Source organism: Manacus vitellinus, unplaced genomic scaffold, assembly GCF_001715985.3.
Source record: "Manacus vitellinus isolate BGI_N305 unplaced genomic scaffold, ASM171598v3 scaffold_83_pilon, whole genome shotgun sequence".
NCBI classification, from domain to species: Eukaryota; Metazoa; Chordata; class Aves; order Passeriformes; family Pipridae; genus Manacus; species Manacus vitellinus.
Window position 1 is genome coordinate 1,716,192 of NW_021940836.1, and position 21,548 is coordinate 1,737,739.

A 21,548-nucleotide genomic window follows, 5' to 3' on the forward strand; every position below is an offset into this window, starting at 1 on the left:
TGAGCTAGAAGTACATCAGGCATGATGTTACGTAATGTCTAGGATCCCTGCATATTGTCCCCAGCTGTAGTTCAATAATAAAAATACTGGACTGGAAAAAATTCTTTCACCAGTCCATTATGTCTGTGATTTTTATTGCAAATAACATCTGCAGATGGGTATCATGTAGACAGTTTTGGCTATATGGAAAGACAAGATCAGAGAAAAACAGCCAGTCCCAGAGTCAGGCTTTTCTGCAGTTGTTTCTGGCATCTGGCTTTGTCCTTACAACATATGGTCATACTTCCTAGAGGTAGACAGGAACTTCCCATAACACTAGGAATTGATCAAAAAGCTCTTTCCCCTATCTCAGCTGGCTTCTCCTGAGATATGCTAATCTGAATTGGTTTGACTGACTGGACTGGAGATCCCTTCTGACACAGCTAAGCTGTGTACAGCAACCAAAAATCAGCCAAGAGAGCCGTCACTGGCTGCTTTCTCCTGCAGAGGGCTAAACAGATTTTCACACATCACTCAGAACATGGCTGCTTCTGCTAATCCCCTCTGTCTAAAGACAGGTCACTGCCTTGGTATAGGGCAAAACTGTGCAAGGGGGTATGCAAACCATTAAAGCACTGGGACAGAAAGAGGACAGTGCACAGCCCAAGCCCCCACCCTGCTAATTTCCCTGGAATATGCAGAATTTAAAAGTCTCCAGATGGAGAGCAGGTGTGGGAGGAAAGCGCTCCTGAACACCTCTTTTCCCATGCTGTTGTCATACAGGGAGCAGGAAGCAGAGCTGCTCTACCTTTCTTATCTGCTCTGATGGCATGAAGAGCCACGGGCCAGGACAGGAGGACCATGATGGCGATGGCCCCTATGTGGAGATAGGGAGCTGTGATCTGGCAAGGAGAGAAAAGCATTTTAGTCAAAGGATGAACTGTGGAGACACGTGGAAACAAACCCCAGCACAGTTACAGCCCTACACCTGGATGGGCTCCTGCTGCAGATACCAGCAGTTCAACCACTCTCTCACACATGTGTTGGATCCACCAAATACTCAGAATTTGGAGGAGAGACTGTGGCCCTGGCCAGGCCAGAGGGGAGTGCTCCTTAGGCTGAGGAATGCTTCTTACTGCTTTCCTTTCTTCTAAGTCAGCTGAAGGGGACACGACTATCCCCATCCATGAGGACATGATTGCCATTACTGTTGTGCCATAATCTGTGAACATCTTCCAGTTTAACCCAATCTAAACTAGTCCAACCAAATATCATCCAGGTAATAGTTATCTCCACACCACACTGCAGTTAAATTGTTAAACTGATGTCAACAAACTGTGGTATTTACATTCGTATGAAACTAACTATTGTACCATAAGAGAAGCAGATATATTATATAGTCATTAGATTTGATTTCTTTATCTCTAAAGATAAAACAAGAAGATCATAAGCTAAGGATCACTTCTGTGGTTTTCATGAATGCATAAATAGAGTTGGAAACCAAGCAGAAATAGTTTTTGTACAGACTCTGAATGGTTGTTGGTATGACACTTTTCATAAAACTAGGCATATCTGAGCAAGAAACCAGTCCCTCATTTTCTCATGCTCATCAGATCCCTGTAGTGAAAGTTCCAGCTAGAACTGAAAGCTATTAAGGTATGTGCTAGGGAAAAAAACTATCTAGATGCAAGTCTTTCCTCTTGCTTAGTCCTGATGCTGATTCTCTAAGCTGGAAAGGTTGGAAAAAAGCATCAGTCATTGAGACATGTTATTGCATGTGATACTGTCTGCTTCAGACACTTGATACCAGTAGCTCTCAACCAGAAGCAGGATTCAATTGCACAAACAGAGGTGCCATCTGAGATGTCCAGAATACATGAGATAGATTTGCAGGGCTAATGGATATGACACATCATCTACAAGAGTTTCATGTCCTTTGGGAACAGCAGTTGGAGGCCATCTCAAAGGGCATGGACACCTGAAATAAACAGCATTTGTGAGGAACCCAAAGGCTCTTATGTCTCTTCCTCATCCACATCCCCTGGTGTCTGTCAGCGGGAGGAGAAGCTGATGGTTTCTCCTGACCTTTGCCACTGCATAGACCAATGGTTAGCAAACTCTATAGAGCAGGAATGTGCAATTAACCACACCCTGCAAACATCACATCTTTGGTTCCTCTTCCAGTCCATTTGCATAGCTCTTCCAGCCTTCACAAGCACTAAGCCCCGCAGGGAGAGGTAACAGACCCAAATAACATGGAATCGTAGAATTGTAGAGTGGTTTGGATTCTGCAAAGCAGCTGTATAGTCAAAGGCTACGTACTTCTTCCTTCTGAATACAAGTGGGGACCTGAATGCTCAGGTACTGAACAGCACTGGGCAGCTCTTACCTCCATCTTCAGATCTGGTGGGAGTTGCAGAGGCATCAGCCAAGCACTCTGACCTCCTGCATCCAGGATGTTGTCCCACCTGACACCAGCACTCTCCACCTGCTCCCTAAAAGCTCAGTGCTGTCCTGCCCCAGGAGATGAAGCTCTTCTGAGTCACAAAAGACTGAAATTGTGCTAATGCTAAATCTGCTGTAGCGGCAGAATCTGATGAGGGAGAAAGCTCTTGCTCCAGCAACCCTACCAGCCAAAGGGGTCTGATTTACCTGCCCTGAACAGCTGAAATAGCAGGGAAAAAAACCAAACCAAAACAAAACAATAAACAAACAAACAACCCCTCCCACAAACAAAAAACAAAAACAACAACAATTAAAAAACAAAAACAAGCAAAACCAAACAAAAACAGAAACAAAAAATCCAACAAAAACAAACAAACAAACAAAACCAACCAACCAACCAAACAAAAAAACCAAACAAAAAAACAAACAACAAAAGGCTATAACTTCCCAAACTGAGACACATAGCTTGAAACTCAGCCTCAGGTCTTGGTTTCCTTTCTCCCAGTAGGAAATGTTAAGTCATAATAAAAGTTTACTCAGAACCACATACCCTGACAGGAAAACCCATGTGAAAAACACCCACCAGAATATCTCCTACAGAATATCTTCTATCAATTTTCACAAAATATTTCTATTCACACATTGTTCTTTCAAACAGACCTCCCAACTCCTCTTACCTGGAATGACAGGCGGACAGTTTTCCAGTGATCTCCCCAGAGTACAGCTAATGCAAAGAGGCATGCGATAGAGAATCCCATAACAAGAAACGTACCAATCTGGGGACACAAAGGAGTCATAAATCAGCTTCAGCATTTCTGCACAGGGTGTGCCATCCATCTGAGTCACAGGCTAATTTAAGCAGCTTGGTAAATTGTTTAGGATGCATGAGATTGACTTCCCCAGTTCAGAGAGATTCAATGGGACTAAAACTAGACCAACAATGCTACCATTGTTTTTTCTGTATGGCAAGACTGATCTCAATAGTTGGTTACCTAACTAAGCCAACCCTCAGGACTCCCTCTATAATCATTGGATACAGAGGAATTTCCAGAGGTGATCCATTCCTGCTTGCAGTATGATGGAATATGCCTCTCTCAGTTCATATGGATGAAGCCTAGGTGACCAGCTTACATTAAATCCCTAACCTGCAGATGGAATTCATCACTTCTAAGTCAGAAGTGACAAATTACATCCAAAAGGGACAGTAAAAAAAATTCCTTAAGCTATGAGCTGCTCTGCAACAGGCTTCAGCAACAGCAAACACTCCCATAATTAAGAGACGAGAGTTCACTTTTCAGTCAAAAAGGTGAGGAGGTATCTTATTCTAGTCTTCAGCTTCTTCTTTGGTTTGGTACCAGCACAGTGGTGATGGGAGGCCCTTCTTGGTACATCATCTTTCTGCTGACAACTATGGGTAAGCAGAAATTATACCAAGGTACCAAGGCCCTACCATTCTTCAGAGGATCTTCTATGGATCAACACCTTAATAGTCTATCCCTAATCTCTTGCATCTAAGAATGCCTTTCATTCTTTTTTTTTTTTTTTACAAATTATTCTACATCTTTCTCGTTCTTCTGGAATCCTGTTTTCAATAGTAAAGATCCCTCAGCTTCTATTACTTACATAAAGAAATACAGGATCAGTATCCACACATTCAGCTATTCCTTTCCACTGCAGGATTTGCAATCACATTACATTCTATCCTAGACTGCATGGCTAGAGAAGCATTTCTTAAATGCCTTGCATAGCCCCAAGAATTGCTTAAGGATGATGATTCTAACATGTAAGTTTGCAGGAAAAAATCTCTGAGGATTTATTTTTGTGCCTTCAAAACTCCAGGTGGCATTTCCCAAACCATAGAATAGAATTAGAGAATTCTACCATTTGGGTTGGAAGAGACCTTAAAGATCATCTAGCTCCAACCATGGCAGGGATGCCACCCACTAGATCAGATTGCTTAGGCCCCATCCAGCCTGGCATTGAACACTTCCAGGGAACCATCCAAAGACCAAAAGGCATGAGGCACCAGGATGCCTCGGAAAAGCTGTATTTCGCTTCTGCATAGAGAGCAGACACTTTTTTCACTGTTGCTGGGGCCTGCTACAGAAAATCATGCTGTGCTTCTCCTGGAAACTTCGCTTTTGACTTCATGTTACCATATGTAGATGATTCAAATATAGACATCTTCACCTGAATGAGTCACTGCAGGCACCTTTTAGAGTCAGTGGGGAAAAAAGGTTCTTTGAGTGTGATTCATCCCATCTTAATTTAGATGCCTATGACCAGCTGGATGAATTGCATCCTCAGAGGATTCATTTCCCTCCACTGAGTGAAAAAGGAATTTGAGTGATCAGCTCAGGTGGAGATATCATTCTTCTGGACATCTAAATCCTCATAAGATTAACCTCTTCCCTCTCTTCCATAGTATAAGAGGTTTTTCATGCAAAGAAATACCACAGACTCAATTAATTTAAAGTGCAGATTAGAGTTACCAGAAAGCCCTGACTCTCCTCACCTTGTGACTCCAGTGCAGGTACAGCTGCTGACCTTCTGCAAGCAAACACATCGCGAGGACCTGGGAAATCAAGAAGAAACTGTATGCATCCTGGGGGAAGATGATGACGTGTGTTCAGTGAGGTACTTCTGGAGTTATTTTTGCATTGGGAAGTTACTTTACACTAGGTCTTCCTGCACAATGTCAAAGCTGTTTGCAGGACAGGTGCATGCAGAGAAATGTTTATTGCTACAGTAAAAATGCTTCTGAAATGGCTAAGCACGTGTCAAGGCTGCCCTGCAGCATCAAAGACTTTTTCATGGCTAACAAATAATTGGACACTTTGGGGTACTCACTTTCAATGATTTTTTCTTTGTGAGTACAGACTACGAAAGAGGAATGATGTCCAGGGTCAACAGCTATTGTATAAACCAATACAGCACTAACCCTGATTATTTTCTGTGCATTGGTTGTGATTAGAGGTATATCAACCATGAGAGAGAGGCCAGGGAATAAGAAATGCCTCCAAAGCAGCACAAAAATACAGAGCAGACAGCAAACGAGGCAATGCTCCCCCAGTAACCAGAGGGAATGCAAGAGACAGACACACCTCAGATCAGAGAAAATTATCTTGGAGATTAAATTACTCCAGTTTTTGGTGGTTGGCATGTTCCTTCTCTCTGATGGGAAGTTGGAGCCCTTGGGGAGGGTTCCTGTAATGCATAGTGCAAACCCCAGCCAAGACAGGGGACAACCCAAGATGCCCTGAACACCAAGAAGCCAAGGATGAGGTAAGTCAGCCCATGGCTTTGATGGAGTTTCTTCACATTGTTCCAGAACTAAGCAACTTGGACATGAATTTCACCAGGAGAAGCACTTTGCTACTGTGAAAATGCACAGGTCTATGTTCAGGAATCTGAATGCCTGGGGCGAGCTTCCTGACCACTGTAAAGGATAATTTGGGGACCAGTATCACCAGATATCAGGGCTTAAAGAAAACTACCAGTTAGTAGACATCAGTGCTCCACCGAGGAGGATCATTTATGATGCAACTCACTCCAGACCTTAGGATAGTGAGATTGTATGAAAACAGGATGTATAGACTTAGGGGAAGAGGATCTTCTCTCCAGAAATGTAACTGCAAAGGAATGTAAGTTGTTTCCCACCCATCTACAAGCACACTCTCTTTCCAGGATCATGCTGATTTGAAGGAAGATATAAGTCCAGGCTGGATGGGGCTTTGAGCAACCTGGTCTAATGGAAGGTGTTTCTGCTCATGATAGGGGGGTGGGAACTAGATAATCTTGAAGGTCCCTTCCAACCTAGACCATTTTATGATTCTATGATAAACTCATCAATGAGTACAGATCAGCCTTTAAGTGATTCCTGACACACTGAGTTCCTTTAATGGAATCCTATACCCAGTATATGATGAGTAACAGTGGGAGCAGTTCGGAGAGAACTGAAATACTGCTAGAGATCTTAAGTTAGCCCTATTTAAATAACCTATTTCAGGGGAAAAAAATAAAGAAAAAAGACCCTTTGTTCCTTTTCTGCAAGCAATGTTACACAAAGACCTGGTCCTTGCGTACGGTAAAAAGCCAAACAGAATATTCTGAGTTGGAAGGGACCACAAGGATCATCGAAGTCCATATTCTGCCTCCGTATAGGATCACACCAAGAATCACATCATGTGCCTGAGAGCATTGTCCAGACACTTCTTGAACTCAGGGCACTCTGTCCGGCTTGGTGCTGAGACCACTTCCCTTGGGAGCCTGTTCCAGTGCCCAACCACTCTCTCGGTGAAGAACCTAACTGACGAATGAGGACATGGAGGCAGGCACTTAAACACTCGCCTCACCTGAAACAGCTGCTCACTCAGATGTTCACAAAAGCTGGATTCGGGACCTTACATTCCCTTTTTGGCAAAAATACAGCAACTCAGAACTTGTCTGGTACCTTAGTCTCTGAGGGATGGAAGTTTGAAGTCACTTTCTGGATTTCAGTGTCAATTTGAGTTCTCTCAGTCTATGAATGGAGAGGCCACAACACATCTGAGCTCCTATACTTTGCACATTCACAAGTCACCTCCCCACCACCCTTAGAACAAACATGGTTGAACTGCAAAGGGGAAAATGCTATCTGTTGGTGTTTGAAAGTCTGAACAAGAAAAGATTTCTCTTCTCCACTGAGCATGAACGGTTCTGTAATTAGACCCCTCAGCTTAACCTTTTAGCCCTAATGGGGATGAGAAAATTGTCTTGGGGAGTGAATGAACAATTGAATTAATTAAAATTGATTGTCTGAAAAAATGACAATGATGCACATGGATGGAGACCATCTCTGTACAGACAGCTAGCGCTAGTTTGTGCAGCATTCTCTTCAGCCACTTGTGGCTGGTGGTCAGAAGCGTATATGCTTCAGAGGTTCACAATAAGGTCATGGAAGCAGGCATCCAGGCTGCAGTTGGGTGCCATCATTAAGAAAAAGGGTATGGTGTTTACAAACAAAACCAGACCAGCCACTGGTTGCTATAAAATCTTTCTGCTCCAACAAAGGCATCAGGGTGCTCAGTTTTCAGATATGACAGGCTGCTCATGCAAAACACCACAAGAAAATATTGCCTAGGTGAAGGTCTCCAGTCCCTCCTGCAACAAGTGTGGGGATAGTCTCCATCCAACACTGTTCAACCAGAACCTGGAATATAATTCATTGTGGCAGCAACCTATTTGGCTATCAGTTATTTGAAACATATTAGAGCAATCCAGCTATCGTATAGTGCCCACACTGACAGATTTATTTAGAAGTGGAAGGGCTGAGTTACACTTACTAGCCTGGGAGGTTCCCAGTGTTTTGCTAGGTGGTCCATCAAAGCCTTCAGTGAAGGGAAAGCTCTGCAAACAGTGGTGGAGGGGTGGATTCCTGGTAGAGTCCTTCTCTGAAAGAGCCCTGCTGCAACGAGCATTGTCCAACCACAGCTGCTACAATACCCTTCATGCTTTGAGATAGTGGGAGCATAAATTATGGCAGCGATAACTTTCCTTGCTTCCCTTTCCTTCAAGACCTAATCCTATTCAAGGAACAGCCTCATGCCTCCCAATACCACCACTCAACACAGATGTATGCAGCAGTCTTGCCACATAAGACACGGTGGCATGGTGAGGCAATCAATCAGGGCAAGTGCCCTTAGAAACACCAAACAGCTTTGGCTGGGGCACTTAACAGCTTCACGAAATCAAGGAGAAAATGGAACTTCACTGCAGAGGCTGCCCTCAGAACAGAGGAACATCTTCAAGTGTTTCTCCTGTTGTCTGATACCATCCAGACTATTTGTATTCTTTCAGGTTTATCCATGCTCACCCTTCTGAGGAAGGCAAATGTTGTTAGCCTCATTAGACAGAACTGAGAGGCTTGAGGAGAGAAGGAGGATGTATCAACAAAATAAAGAGTGAGACCAGGACTGACACTAGTTTCACTTCATAACTTCCATCTTCCTTTCTGACTTTACTTTGCCAATCACCTGCCCTGACAGTTTGCGGTCATCACATTGACCCTGACAAAGACATGAAACTCCTCTAAGAAAGTCCACTGCTCAGACATTGGCCATTGTTTGGATCCAGACAAAACATGACCAGGCTGACACACCAGCCCCAGGGGTCTTCAGGCTACTCAAGCCCAGGAAATCATGTAAAGCCAGTTTCTAGTATGTGCTATGGGGGGTTGGTATCATCCAGAGGCTGACTCCACATCCACAACCTGCTGAGGCACAATCTCAGATGCATCTCTGTGACATGATCATCTCTGGCAAAGCTCTGAGTTGCCCTAAGTAGCATTGTAACCATCAAACCACCCACACTATTCCATGGCCACTGGAAAAGCAGGTATGCTTTCCTAAATAATAATCCCTGAGCCCTAGAGCCACCAGAGTGTTACAAAATCCTTGTAAGGAATTGTTTTTGTTTATCCTACTCAGAGCTCAGTTAGTCCACATCTTTTGTGATGTTATTGATTGCTGTGGGCATGGCCAAGCAGCTGTCCTATTTATCACTTTGGGGGGGTTATTGCTAGCACTAGAATAAAACCACTATTTACTTGTACATCAGTAGGGACAAAGAACACCAGAAACCATTTGTGTTAGGCACTGCATGGACAAAGCCAAAAGACATTCCCTGTCATGAGCAATTTACAGACTGACTATATGATGACACATCAGGGAATGGGTAAGAACAGTGGGAATGGATGATAAAAGGTGGTTGTCTTGGTCACAGAGGTGAGACAAAGCCATAACCTCACTCTCAGCACCTGGCATTTCAAAATGAAAGTTGGAGCAGGTATGAGACTGAATGTGGACTCCAATTTCTGGAGTTAAAGTGATTTCTTACCCTATAGCTCTGGATGCAGAAGGTAGAAACACAGGTGCAGATCTGTCTTTATTTGGGAGATTCCTTATGAGGGAAAGGACAAAGGAAAGGGATAAGTCGGTAGAAATTTTAGGGAAAGTTTGGGTTTGATATGTTTTCAGTAAACAAAGTAGACAGCAGATTGGAACTGAAGAGAAAATTTAATAGGATTTGGAAAAGTGATCAGGAACCTCTTTCAGCATAAACTTCAGCAGCATTTTTGTGACCATGTCTGTAGTCTCTACCTGGAGAAAACCCTCCAGCAAAGCAGAGTGAGTCAAGGTAGGTTCAGTGCTAACATTCTTTTTCTTCTAAAGAACCCTTTCTCCCAGGATTAGAAGAATAACTCAGCTGTGATGACGTATCACCACTGCTACATGACTCAGAGCCCCATACTTCCTTGCTGCCAAAGCAACAATTTTTAGCTTCCCCTAAATCTAAATCCAGCCGCTGCTGGCTCAGCTTTCCTTGTGTTCAAGGAGAGATTGGACACATTTATCAAAGGCAAATCATCAAAAGAAGTCTCAGAAACTATATCTGGCTCAGAGACCCCTGAGATAAAACTGGTCATCTGCAGGTGGATATGGGGAGAAAGTACCATAAACAATCATTGTGTTGCAAATCTTCCCCAGGCATCCACCGTCTCAGGATCATATGGTGGGCTAGACTGAGCTTTGGTCTGTTTACTTTTTAGGACTACAAGTCAAGGTCAGCTTACAACAAGCACTACTTACCAGTAACAGTGAGATGTATGTGAACAAGATTGAAGCCACTATAAGGATAACAAGAGACCAGAGAAACCAGAAGCCCAGATTCGAATAGTTATACCTAGAAAGGAATAAAATATTGTAATAATGTTTGTGGTTAGCATATGGACTGGAGGAGACTGACAGCCCTGTTCCTTGAAATTCTGAAATTTTCAAAGCAATGAAACAAAGAAAGAGGGAGGGATAACCTACCACATAACATGCAAAAGTGATTCAGAGCCTCCTTCCCAAAATCCCTGATTGCATTAACCACCAGAGTAGTACACCTTATTACACCTTTCCTTCCCATAATATTTGAGTAGCTTTAATTTAGTTTTAGAGGCCAGATTTGCATAACTGTTGCCTACGTAATACAGAAGGAAAGGACATGCATAAATCTCTGATGATTATTTCTTAATTTTGAGTCTGGGAACATGGAATTCTCTTCCAGCAAGCTAGCTGGTGCAATGCCTCGAATTCCAGTCATTACATTTCTTCAGGTGGAATGAGGGGGCGGGGAAGAAAGGGACTCAGAGAAGGAAAGGAAAGAGCCATTTAGTCTCTTTCACTCACAATTTTTGGGATGATGATTCTCCCCTTTCTTCCAAATTCACACTTACACCTAAAAATTGTAGCCAAGCAAAAGGCAGAGCCTCAGCACCTCTGAAGTCTCTGGACATTCAATTTGGATGCTGTAACCAAGAGTTTAAAATGCCAGATCTTTGCTTCATGGCTAAAGTGCCCTGTTGCAGCACAGATGCTGGGGAGGGTGCTCATCCCTTCCCAGTCATCCTGGTGACCTGCTCAAGGGGTGGGAGAGGAGGAAAAGAGGTACTTACCAGTCAAAGTTGTTGTAGTCATTTTTCCCTTCACCCCACGTGTATAGAAAGATCAGAGAAAGGCAGAAAGCTCCAATGAGCAATGGGAAAAACAGGCATTCCCGCTGGAGAGGGAGAGGAAGGACAAGTGGTCAGAGCTTTGGCTACCCCAAAGCAATCAGAGCAAATGGCAGGTACTTTTCGGCTGTCCCTAAAATATGTGGCTTGGTGTTAGAATTCTAACTGAAGTAAAGATAGAGAGGAATTCCCTCCCTGTCCCTTGTGACCAGGGGAATGTCCTCAAAAGTGTACTCAGAGGCACTTGTTTTCAGGGAAAACTCATAACTTCCCAAATGAACAGGATTTTAATTGTACTGTGCAGCAGTTGTCTTTGCAATTCTTACTGCACACTCACCCCTAATGTTACTTCTTTAAATTGATTCCATGGCTCTGAGATGTTTCACTAGGCAGGAGGGTTTGGTGCAAAGTCCTTCCCTGCCACCACACATTTGGTAGCTGCATGGTGGCACATATAAAACAAGCTTGCCACGGAAACACAGCAATTCATGAAGCACTTAGTACAAAAATCTAACAGCCCAACAGATCTCAGTGGGCTCCAAATGATGTTGGGCTGGGATTGCATGACATCAACCCTTGTCTGCTTGGACTGCCTTGGCCCTTTACAGAAATCCATGTCTGTACTGGTTATGAGCTAATTTACCATCTTGCAGCAACACTTCCCGGGCTCGGTCCTTTGGCGCTGGTACCGCTTCCACCGGCAGCTGTAGAACCCAGCCAGGCAGGAGATGAAGGGCTGGTGCTCATACCTCTGCAGCAAGCGCCGACGTACCACCTTCAGCTTCCCAAACTTAAGCTTTTTGAAGCTGGTGGAACTGGCCTCCATCTGAGGTGCTATCTCATCTTCCTCCTGAAACAAGACCACAAGTTTTACAGGGAGACTGTAGCCCCCCTTTCCTGTTGGGTAACCTTTCCATATCAGAAAACAGGGAGGAAGTTTTCCCAAGAGGATGCTGAGACCAGCAGGAAACAATGCTGAGAACACCCCACCTAATTTTATATACCAAACTGAGATGCCTAACAGAGAAGGACAGACATTGCAAATCCCCTCAGTAGTCAGTGGTGCTCCTGGTTATAACCTATATGCTCTGAATCACCCCTGAGGAAAACTCTGCCTCCTTTTGGCTATACCGGGAGCTCTGGGAAATGAATTCATTAACTTAAGCACTCCATGCAGACTTTAAAATTATGTCAGATGAACCTGAGCCTAGGCTTAGCCATGGGAATTATTCAACATCACTGTGACCTGTTTGAAACATGCCATCAATTTAACTACCTCATATAGAAAAGGCACTAAAATCCCCTCGGGTACACAGTTCTCTTATTCTGGCAAAACTGCAACACTGCAGAGACTGATCCCTTAAGAAAAAATTATTTCATAGCTGAAATAACTTTATTTATTTCACTTTATTTATACCTGGCACAGGTATTCAAGGATAGAAAGACTAGCTGTAAAGATATACATGTGGGAGACCTACTCATAATCATAATTTTAAACAAAGAACTTGGTGGTAAATAGCAACCAATGCAGTTACAGTGAAGCAAATAGCACACAGTGCCAGGGAGGAGTGTTTCGCCCAGCAGGGCACTATCAAAACAACAAGGAAAGATTTAGAAAAAAAGTCTTGTGTGGACATGCAAAGAAGCTCCATTATACAGTTCTTTAGAGTACAAAGTCAATCAGAGATGTTTTTCTGTGGCATTAATAAGTGCCATCACATCCTTGAGCCCATACCGACCATGTTCAAATCCAGGCACATCTGCTGCAAAGTTCCAGCTTACGACTCCAAATTTCTCTGATTTTTCTGATGTAATAATAATAAGAAGAATGAACAGTATGCTGCACTATACACATGGATGAAATGCACACATAAAGTGTTTGCAAATAACTCAGATCCCAGTGTGTCTCTGCAGAAATCAGTGGACAAATCCTTGCAGAATGACATATCTAAAAAACTGACCCATTTGCAGAAGGCATGAATAAATCAGAGACATGGAACGCAAGTTAAAACAGAAACAATGCACCCCTGGTACTCCTTCCAAATGCTCTAGCCTATTGGTAGCTGGAGTGCAAGGAGAGAGGATAAAAATGAAACAGAAAGGTGTTTCAGTTTGGACCACTACTAATTAAGCAGTGTTAAGTGTGCCATGTCCTGAATGCCTTCCTCAGACAGATGTGTCTGCCCATCCAGGACAGTCAGGGGGAATCACACACTCTTGGATATGATGGGGTCAAGCCATCCCTAGAAACTCAGCAGTACCAGATCCTGGCACCCATAGGTCACCACTTCATAAAAAATTGATCTCGTGGCAAGATGGTGATCCTGCTCTTGAATTCCCAGAGCACAGCTGGGGGGGTATGGGCATCATGCCACCTGTGAGTGATGCAGGTGACAGCTGATCCAGCTGGTTTCATCAGCTGGCCTAAAGTGCACCTGGCACAAACCCAGCAATTACCAAGTTACAACAGCCACATCTTCAGAATATATTTGAACCTTCAGAGCTCTTACCAGAAGGTTGTCACATGCCATGAGGTTGCAGTATTTGTAACCTCCTATAAGGATCCCTAAAAACATGAGTTCCCCTATCATCGAAACACAGCATCCACTCTCACTCAGCTCTTTTTCTTCAGCAATAGGAACTCAGAACACTGGACCAAAGCATTAGTTTTGCTGTCAGAGGGCCATGAGGTTTGTTACTCGCATTCCTGGGTGTGGGTACAAGGCTCACACGTCAGTATTTATCTATGAGCACACAGGGTTTGACAGGAAAAGAGATTATGGAGATCCTTACCCACATCATCTGTCTGGCTGCAGCAGCATGTCAGGTATTAAATCTAGGTATTAGTATATCCCTCATAAAATTGCCAGTGATGGAGATCCCACCATCCCTCAAGACAGGCTAAACTAGTCCTAACTAGCTTCTCTATTAAAAGCTGAGGGGTTTTTTCCCAGTATCTGGTCTCTTGTAGTACAATCTAAGGATGTTATTTCATGTCCTGTTTATGTTGGATATAGCAAAAGGCTTAAACTTTTCCTCTGTTGCATATTTCGTGTATTCACATGTCGATGCCTCTCCTTAAACCTTCTCTAGCCTGAACAATCCCAGCTTTTCTAGTATTTCCTTGTAGTTCATGTTTCTTCCTCCCCAGACAGTCATCTGCTATTTGGGATTCCCCTTGCACTTCCCATGGGTTTTGGTACATGGTAGCCATAACAGGATGTGGTGAACCCACAGTCTCTCCAGGACAGACCTGTTTACCCATAGCACAGGCTACTCAATACATGCAGCATCCAGTTTCTCTCATGTATCAAACATCATCTGGCCTTGTTCTTCTGAATGCTTAAATAATTCACCCTGGGTTCTACCCCAGAAGCACAGAAAAGGTGTTTTCAGTTTCATCATAGAATCACAAAATGGTTTGAGTTGGAAAGGACCTTAACAATCGTCTAGTTCCAACCTTCCTGCCATGGACAGGGACACCTTCCACTAGACCAGGTTTCTCAAAGCTCCATCCAACCTGGTCTCAAACCCTTCCAGGGATGGGGCAGCCACAGCTTCACTGGGCAACATCAGAACATCATTTACGCATCAAAGTACTTATAACATCACGATAATTACAATTTAATGAACTCCTGCCTTAGTCTTTCCAAACAAGTCCCCTTTCCAACTCCAGGGGTTGTTGGGGAAGGGACCCTTCATCGCAGAGGAGGCTGGGGAAAGAGGGAGAGACGAACACAACCTCCTGTCCACAACCCCCTCCACCAAACCCTAGCTCTCCCAAAAACATCAGGCTGGCCAAAGAAGAGCAAAACACCTTTCTGTCTGGCATCCCCTGAACCCCCATTGGCTCTGTTGTCCAAGCAGTATCACTATGGCAGTAAGACTTTTTAGTATCATGAGACTGAAAGGATGTAACTTGCCCTCTGCTTTGGGCTCTCCCTTCTGCTGGCACAGCATCCCTCTGTCCCTCTTCTCCTGCCCTGTCCTTTCTTCTCTGCCAGAGACCTTTTCCCTGCTCTTCCAGTCCCCAACAGACAGAGCTACTTCACCCAGCTGCTCCTCTGAAGCCTGCAAAGGGCCAAAGCACCCCACAAAGGCAATAAACCTGTGCAGGCCAGATAAATGTGCTGAAGCCAATGGTATGATGTTCAACAAGTCCAAGTGCCAGGTGCTGCACTTTGGCCACAACAACCCCCTGCAGCGCTACAGGCTGGGCACAGAGTGGCTGGAGAGCAGCCAGGCAGAAAGAGACCTGGGAGTTTGGATTGACAGGAAGCTGAACATGAGCCAGCAGTGTGCCCAGGTGGCCAAGAAGGCCAATGGCATCCTGGCCTGGATCAGGAACAGTGTGGCAGCAGGACCAGGGAAGTGATTCTTCCCCTGTACTCAGCTCTGGTGAGGACACACCTCAAGTACTGTGTCCAGTTCTAGGCCCCTCAGTTCAGGAAGGATATTCAGGTGCTGAAGCAAGTCCAAGGAAGGGCAAAGAGGCTGGTGAAGGAACTGGAGTACAAGACCTATGAGGAGAGGCTGACGGAGCTGAGGTTGTTTAGCCTGGAGAAGAGGGGGCTCAGGGGAGACCTCATTACTCTCTACAACTACCTGAAAGGAGAGTGTAGCGAGGTGGAGGTTGGTCTTTTCTCCCAGGTAACCAGCAGTAGGACAAGAGGGCACAGTGTTAAGCTGTGCCAGAGAAGGTTTAGGTTAGACATTAGGAAGAAATTCTTTACAGAGAGAGTGATCAGACATTGGAATGGGCTGCTTGGAGAGGTGGTGAATTCACTGTCCCTGGAGGTATTTAAGAAGAGACTGCATGTGGCACTTAGTGCCATGGTCTAGTGGATGAGGTGGTGTTAGGTCAAAGGTTAGACTTGATGATCTCAGAGATCTTTTCCAGCCTAGTTGATTTTGTGATTCTGTGTGACTAGGGAATGAGAGCTACTGTGGCTGAAGTTGTCCCCTGTTCAAAAGAAAAATGGCTATGCATAAAAGACCTTGCAGTCACCTGCAAAGTGCATTCAGAAGTACAACCAGAAACCCAGAGACCACTAAACACATTATACCACATCTACTGGGATCAGTGAGCTCTAATCCAAAGAATAAATCACCCTTCCAAGTCCCAGATCATGACTTGATCTGAGGCTTCTCCTGCTCCCTCTGGGCATACAGAGGGCTCATCTAGCAAATGGGAGCCTTTGAGCCACTCTGCCCCACAGCTTTGGAGACTGATGGGTCTCTTCTGAGGAACGAAGCACAAGACATGCTCGAGGCACTAGACAAAAGGTGATGCTTGGGTGGAGATGCAAAGAAAAGAGTTGACAGGGATTGGGAAGACCAGGGACAACTCCTAAGAAGAGCTCATCTTCCTCTGCAGCTCTGCAAGATTCATGTGTCTGTGATGCATTTACACTGAGCTGTTGCTGGTATCAGCAAACAGTCCAGTGGCAACTCCAGGAGAAGTCCAGGAGAAATATGGCAAGTCCCATGTGAGGATGAGGAAGACAAAGACAGACACAAGGACAGTCAGAAAGGTGCTTCTCAGTTCAAAATCTATTCATATGTCCAGGTACTCTGTTCTTCTCTTTATCTGTGTCTTTCCACACAAACATCACTCCTTCTCTTTTACCGCCACATCTTTTCCCTGGTTCCTGCCCTTGGGTCCATCTCCATGTTCTCATGTAATTGTGCTTCATTTAACACAACCTCCCCTCAGCCACACTTCAAGTTCTCCATGACCCACAGTTCCAAGTTTGATTCTTGGTCACCAGATACCAGTCTGCTGTTACAGCTGGGACAAGGCATTCAGAAGCCATAACAACATCTCTCCCAAGATCTGGCTGATTTTGCAGTGCCTCAGACCACATCAAATATTGGCACAGTTTGAATTCACAAGTATCTGATCCTAAGAAAGACAAAACCCCAGTAACTGGACCCAACAACCACCTAAGGGTCAAACAACACTGAAACAAATGGCAGATGCAGAGGCCAAAAGACAGGAGGTTAGGATTTGAAACAGTTCAGTCCTTGACAGGACTTAGCAAGAGGCTTCACAGTGCTTGCATCTAGATTTGAAGCACAGTTGTCTTAAAGCTCAGAGATCATCTGCAATTCCTGCCCATCTCTACCAGGAAAAGTTAAACAGCTAGAGAAGGGAAACAGCAAACTTGAATCCATTCACTGGGAAAGCCATGGGAGCAAAGAGCAAGCAGGAAAACATGCATCAGTAGGGCACCGAAGTTTACGACTCCTTCACAAGTGAGCCATGAAAGCATTAACACATGGTTTTCTGCTCCATAAACCCCAGGAACCTCAGGTTTTTCCCTGGCAAACAGAGACTTTGTTTGCTTGCAGATAAGAGTCCCCATAACCGCAGGCAGTCAGACAGAGCTGCTCCTTTCCCACTGCTTCACAGAGAGTGATGAAAAACATGGGGAATAGCCGAGGGGGATGACAGAGGAAGGAGAAGGAGAGAAAAATCAGGAAACATATTCAGCCACACAGCCTGAACGCTGAAAGCACTGCAGAGAGGATCTTGCTTGAGAGGCCAGTGCATGAGCAAGGATTAAAATCTCGTGTCTTTTTGGGTGTTCTAGGGCTGGAGCATTCATCTTTCAAAGGATAAACAGCTACAGCAGCCAAATTTGCATTGGCCTATAGCTTTTTCCCTTGGGTCTTTCAAGTATTTCTTTCCTTTCCCCGGCATCTACCCAGGTTTCTCCCACACAACATCTTACAACGCAGGAAGAAGTTGTAAGACACGCTCGACGAGGCGGCAGCAGCGGCGACCGAGGTACGTCCGGGGATGAGGGTCAGGTCAGGCTGTACGGGGGAGTTCCCGAGCTCAGGGACACCCGAGCGGCAGCGCAGAGCCTCGGCAGGGCCGGGCAGTTCACGGCGGCCGATCGGGAGAGGAGCGGGCGGGGCCGGGAGCGCCGCGGCAGTTTTAAACCGCTGCCGGGAGCGCGAGGGACCCGGGGCAGCGAGCGGGCTGCGCGGGGGATGCGCGGGGGTGCGCGGGGGGTGCGCGGGGGATGCGGCGGGGGGTGCGCGGGGGGTGCGCGGGGATGCGCGGGGGTGCGCGGGGGATGCGGGGGGGTGCGCGGGGGGTGGCAGTTTGCTCCAGGGTTCGTTCGTGCGGGCGATTTGCGCGGGGGGGGGGGAGTTGCGCGGGCGGGGAGCTGAGGGCGCTGCAGCGCAGGCAGCTGGTTCAGCCTCAGAACTCAGGTATAAATGAGTGCAAAGGGTGCAAAGAGGATGGATCCAGGTTGGTGGAGCAATAGGCACCCGGCAGAAACCGATGCACAAGAAGTTTCACGAATATGAGGAAAAACTTCTTTACCGTGCGGGTGACCACGCACCGGAACAGACAGTCCAGGTAAGTTGTGGAGTCTCCCTCACTGGAGATATTCAAAAACCATCTGGATGATATTCCATGCAATGTGCTCTAGGATGACCTTGCTTGAGCAGGGAGGTTGGACCAGATGACCCACTGTGGTCTCATCCAACCTTACCCATTCTGTGATTCTGGATGCAGGCTCTTTCCAGATATTACACACACATTTTGCAGTCCACTGCAAGAAGAGAGTTGGGGGGAAAAAAATTTACATAGGTGACAGGAGTCATGTGAGGGACATGGAGATGGTAATTTCACCTGCACCGTGCACCTGCATGGCCAGCTTGTCCTGAGAATCTTGATGGTGTAGGAAAGCAGGAGAAAGGAGTGATGCCCACTTTGCCCATGCCACTGTTTCCAAGGGATTTGGAGAGAAAGCGAACCCCATGCTAGGGAGATTCCTTGAGCCTGAGCTGAGCCTCTCCAGCATCTGCAGCTCCTTAGCCTGGAAATTTCTTATGCCATCCCACCACTCTCTAGGGCATCATTTCCTGTCCTTTCCCCTGGGACTCTTCCACAGCACCACACCAACAGAAGCAAAGGAATATAAACAACCTCCTGGCAAGCTGCTGGTTGATCACAATCACCATGAGTTGCACACACATCTTGCCACTAGCCAAAAGAGATCAGCAAAGACCATCTCCTAAACCTGCATTTCCACCTTACAGAGTCTGCCCAAGGCTCTGGATCCCACTCCAGGATCCCTTTTATTTAACTATCATCTGCCTTCAGTTTCTCTTCAGGAAATTAATGAGATTTAACATAGGAAATGAAAAAGGATCAAATAAAGTAGAGATAGTCATAATCTCTGATAGAAGATATACCCTATATCCCTTCCCCAGCAGATGATAATTATAATTTATCACTAAGACTTTCAACAGTTTCTTTATAAGCCCTAATTATACCTTACTTCTCTGTGGAATCCCAGGGGGTACGTACAGCCTGGGACAAACGTGTGCAAAGCACGTCTCATGCACTGTTAAGCTGTTGGCTTGAGATGGAGAACACAGCCATTAGCAAAAAAACCAACAGGGCTTAACATGGGAAACAATGAACAGCAGTAGGTTCATTGGGTTAACAAGAGGGGTTACCAAGAAATAACGGCTCCATTTTTTGCACTACACCTCTAACATGTAGTGGCTGTGGTTTCTAAAGATATGGAGGGGTTTCCACCAAGGTTCATGTCCTGCGTTTTGGAACATCCCACCACACTTTGAACAGACACAAATGATCAAGCCCTTTTCAAACAAATACTGCCAAAATCCTGCATCTATTAAAGTTGCACAGGGACTTATTCCCATCACAGAGGACACACAGCAGGAGCTGTGCTGGAAATAGGTGGTGTGTCCTGCTCAGTCATAGGTTTAGATTAGATATTAGGAAGAAATTCTTTCCTGTGAGGGTGGTGAAGCACTGGCACAGGTTGCCCAGAGAAGCTGTGGATGCCCCATCCCTGGAAGGGTTCAAGGCCAGGTTAGATGAGGCTTTGAGCAACCTGGTGTTCCAATCCGCTTAGATGCAGAGGGGAACTAGGTTCTAAAACATTCCCGTATTTGAGATTAAGGCACAAATGAGGCCAGATGCTGGATCCCAAAATGATAATTCAATTTTTTGTAACACAAAAGAGCAGAGACAAAGAAGGAATATAGAAAAGTGGGGAAAGCTAAGGGTAACTGTTAAAAGCACAGGGCAGGAGTTACCACCACCATGAAATGCTGTTGGCTTGCAAGCTGGTAGATCTCTCTCTGCTGGGCCTCTTCCCTTGTTGCCTTGTATCCTCCAAGGAAGGAGCCGAACCGGCGGGTAACAGAGTGGCAGCAGCTCCCACAGCAATCCTCAAACAACCCCCCCAGCAGTCCCCAGGCACAGTCCTAAATACCCTCCTCGTGGTAGCCCCTGGGTGCCCACTGCTCAGCTCACCAGTATCCCAGCAAAGCTCGCCTGGTACCAAGACAGGCCCTGAGTGTCCATTGGCTGGTTCCCCAGTCTCCAAGTAAGATCTGCCTGGAATATCTTATTTGGGAGAGTAAGTCCTTGCTGCCTTTTTTTATTGTAACAACTTTTTATCTTTTTTTTTTTTTTGCTAGTCTGCCTGCCTTTGCCTGCTTGCTAGGTGCCTCCTGGAGCTTTTGCAAGTAGCTCGGCTCCTGCAGCAGCCTAGCTGTGGAATCCAGGCTTTTTAACTCCATGCTCGAGACAATGGCGGAGCAGACTCCATCTTGTAATCAGTCCACTACAGCTGGTCTAGTGAAAGGTGTCCCTGCCCATATCAGGGGGGTTGGAACTCGATGGTCTTAAGGTTCCTTCCAACTTAAACCATGCTATGATTCTGTGTTTGGCGCATGTTTGTACCCAATGTCCAGTCCCCAGGGATAGCTCATTATCCACAACTACTTGCAGAAACCTTGTTTAATCATACTCATCATCATTATAAATCACAGCTGGTTTTCTTCATCTTCAAAGCGCTTTGCAGAATACATTAACAAATGTGTGCCCAGGAAATTATTGGCCAAGCCTCAGAGCATTTACAATGCGTTTTATACAAATGCTTTCAGCTTCATGTGGAAACAGTCAAAGGGAAATAATTGTGTTTGTAAAAGGGTCTCACGGTGCTACAATAGGAGCCTGCAAGGAACAAAATGAGTGTTTTGAATAAAGCTGAATAGTCGCTTTAAAAAAAATAAGGAAGAAAAAGAAGAGGTGGAGAAAGATTTTTTTTCACAAATGCTGTGTCTTTGGCTGGACTCAGGCATATTCTGATCCAGGTGTTCTTGGGTCCATAGGCACTTTCCCAGCATTGCAGAAATGAGCATGACACAAGGTATCTTTGGCCCTGCTGCTGCCAGACCCCTCAGCAGAGTCTTCCCTGGTTTTGACCCTGAGGTCCTTCATATACTTCATATATAACACATTAGCTTGGGTTATAGGACCTGTTATCTCAGTGTTGGGTACCCCTCCAGCAAGGAGAGAGCCTTTTGGGGAAGCTGGCATCCTTCCCCTGGGCAGTACAGGTAGGCAGAGGCAGAAATTAGCCCTAAAAAGGATCAGGAATGGCAACCTTCCATCTGTGACCACAAACAGACCTTCCATCACCCAGCCAGATGCTGATCCCAGATGGTCGCAGTGAGATATCCGTGCCTAGGTCTCACCTTCCTACACAAAGAGGGAATTAGGAGCATCGGGGAGCTCATA

General features: G+C 45.4%; 1 protein-coding gene across 2 annotated transcripts in view; it reads right to left on the reverse strand.

The window, feature by feature from the left end:
- Positions 1-17,864, reverse strand: part of GDPD4 (glycerophosphodiester phosphodiesterase domain containing 4) — a 28,686-nt gene extending 10,822 nt beyond the window's left edge. The window contains exons 1-7 of one of the 2 annotated variants that reach the window (XM_008924921.3): positions 17,698-17,864; positions 11,604-11,810; positions 10,904-11,007; positions 10,053-10,146; positions 4,940-4,999; positions 3,102-3,200; positions 788-881 (exon numbers count right to left, since the gene is read on the reverse strand). In XM_008924921.3, the coding sequence (XP_008923169.1) occupies positions 788-881; positions 3,102-3,200; positions 4,940-4,999; positions 10,053-10,146; positions 10,904-11,007; positions 11,604-11,786 (634 nt within the window). In that variant the 5' untranslated portion in view covers positions 11,787-11,810; positions 17,698-17,864. The remainder of the gene's footprint in view (positions 1-787; positions 882-3,101; positions 3,201-4,939; positions 5,000-10,052; positions 10,147-10,903; positions 11,008-11,603; positions 11,811-17,697) is intronic. The other variant, XM_029964893.1, reaches the window with a different exon arrangement.
- Positions 17,865-21,548: the final 3,684 nt, after the last annotated feature.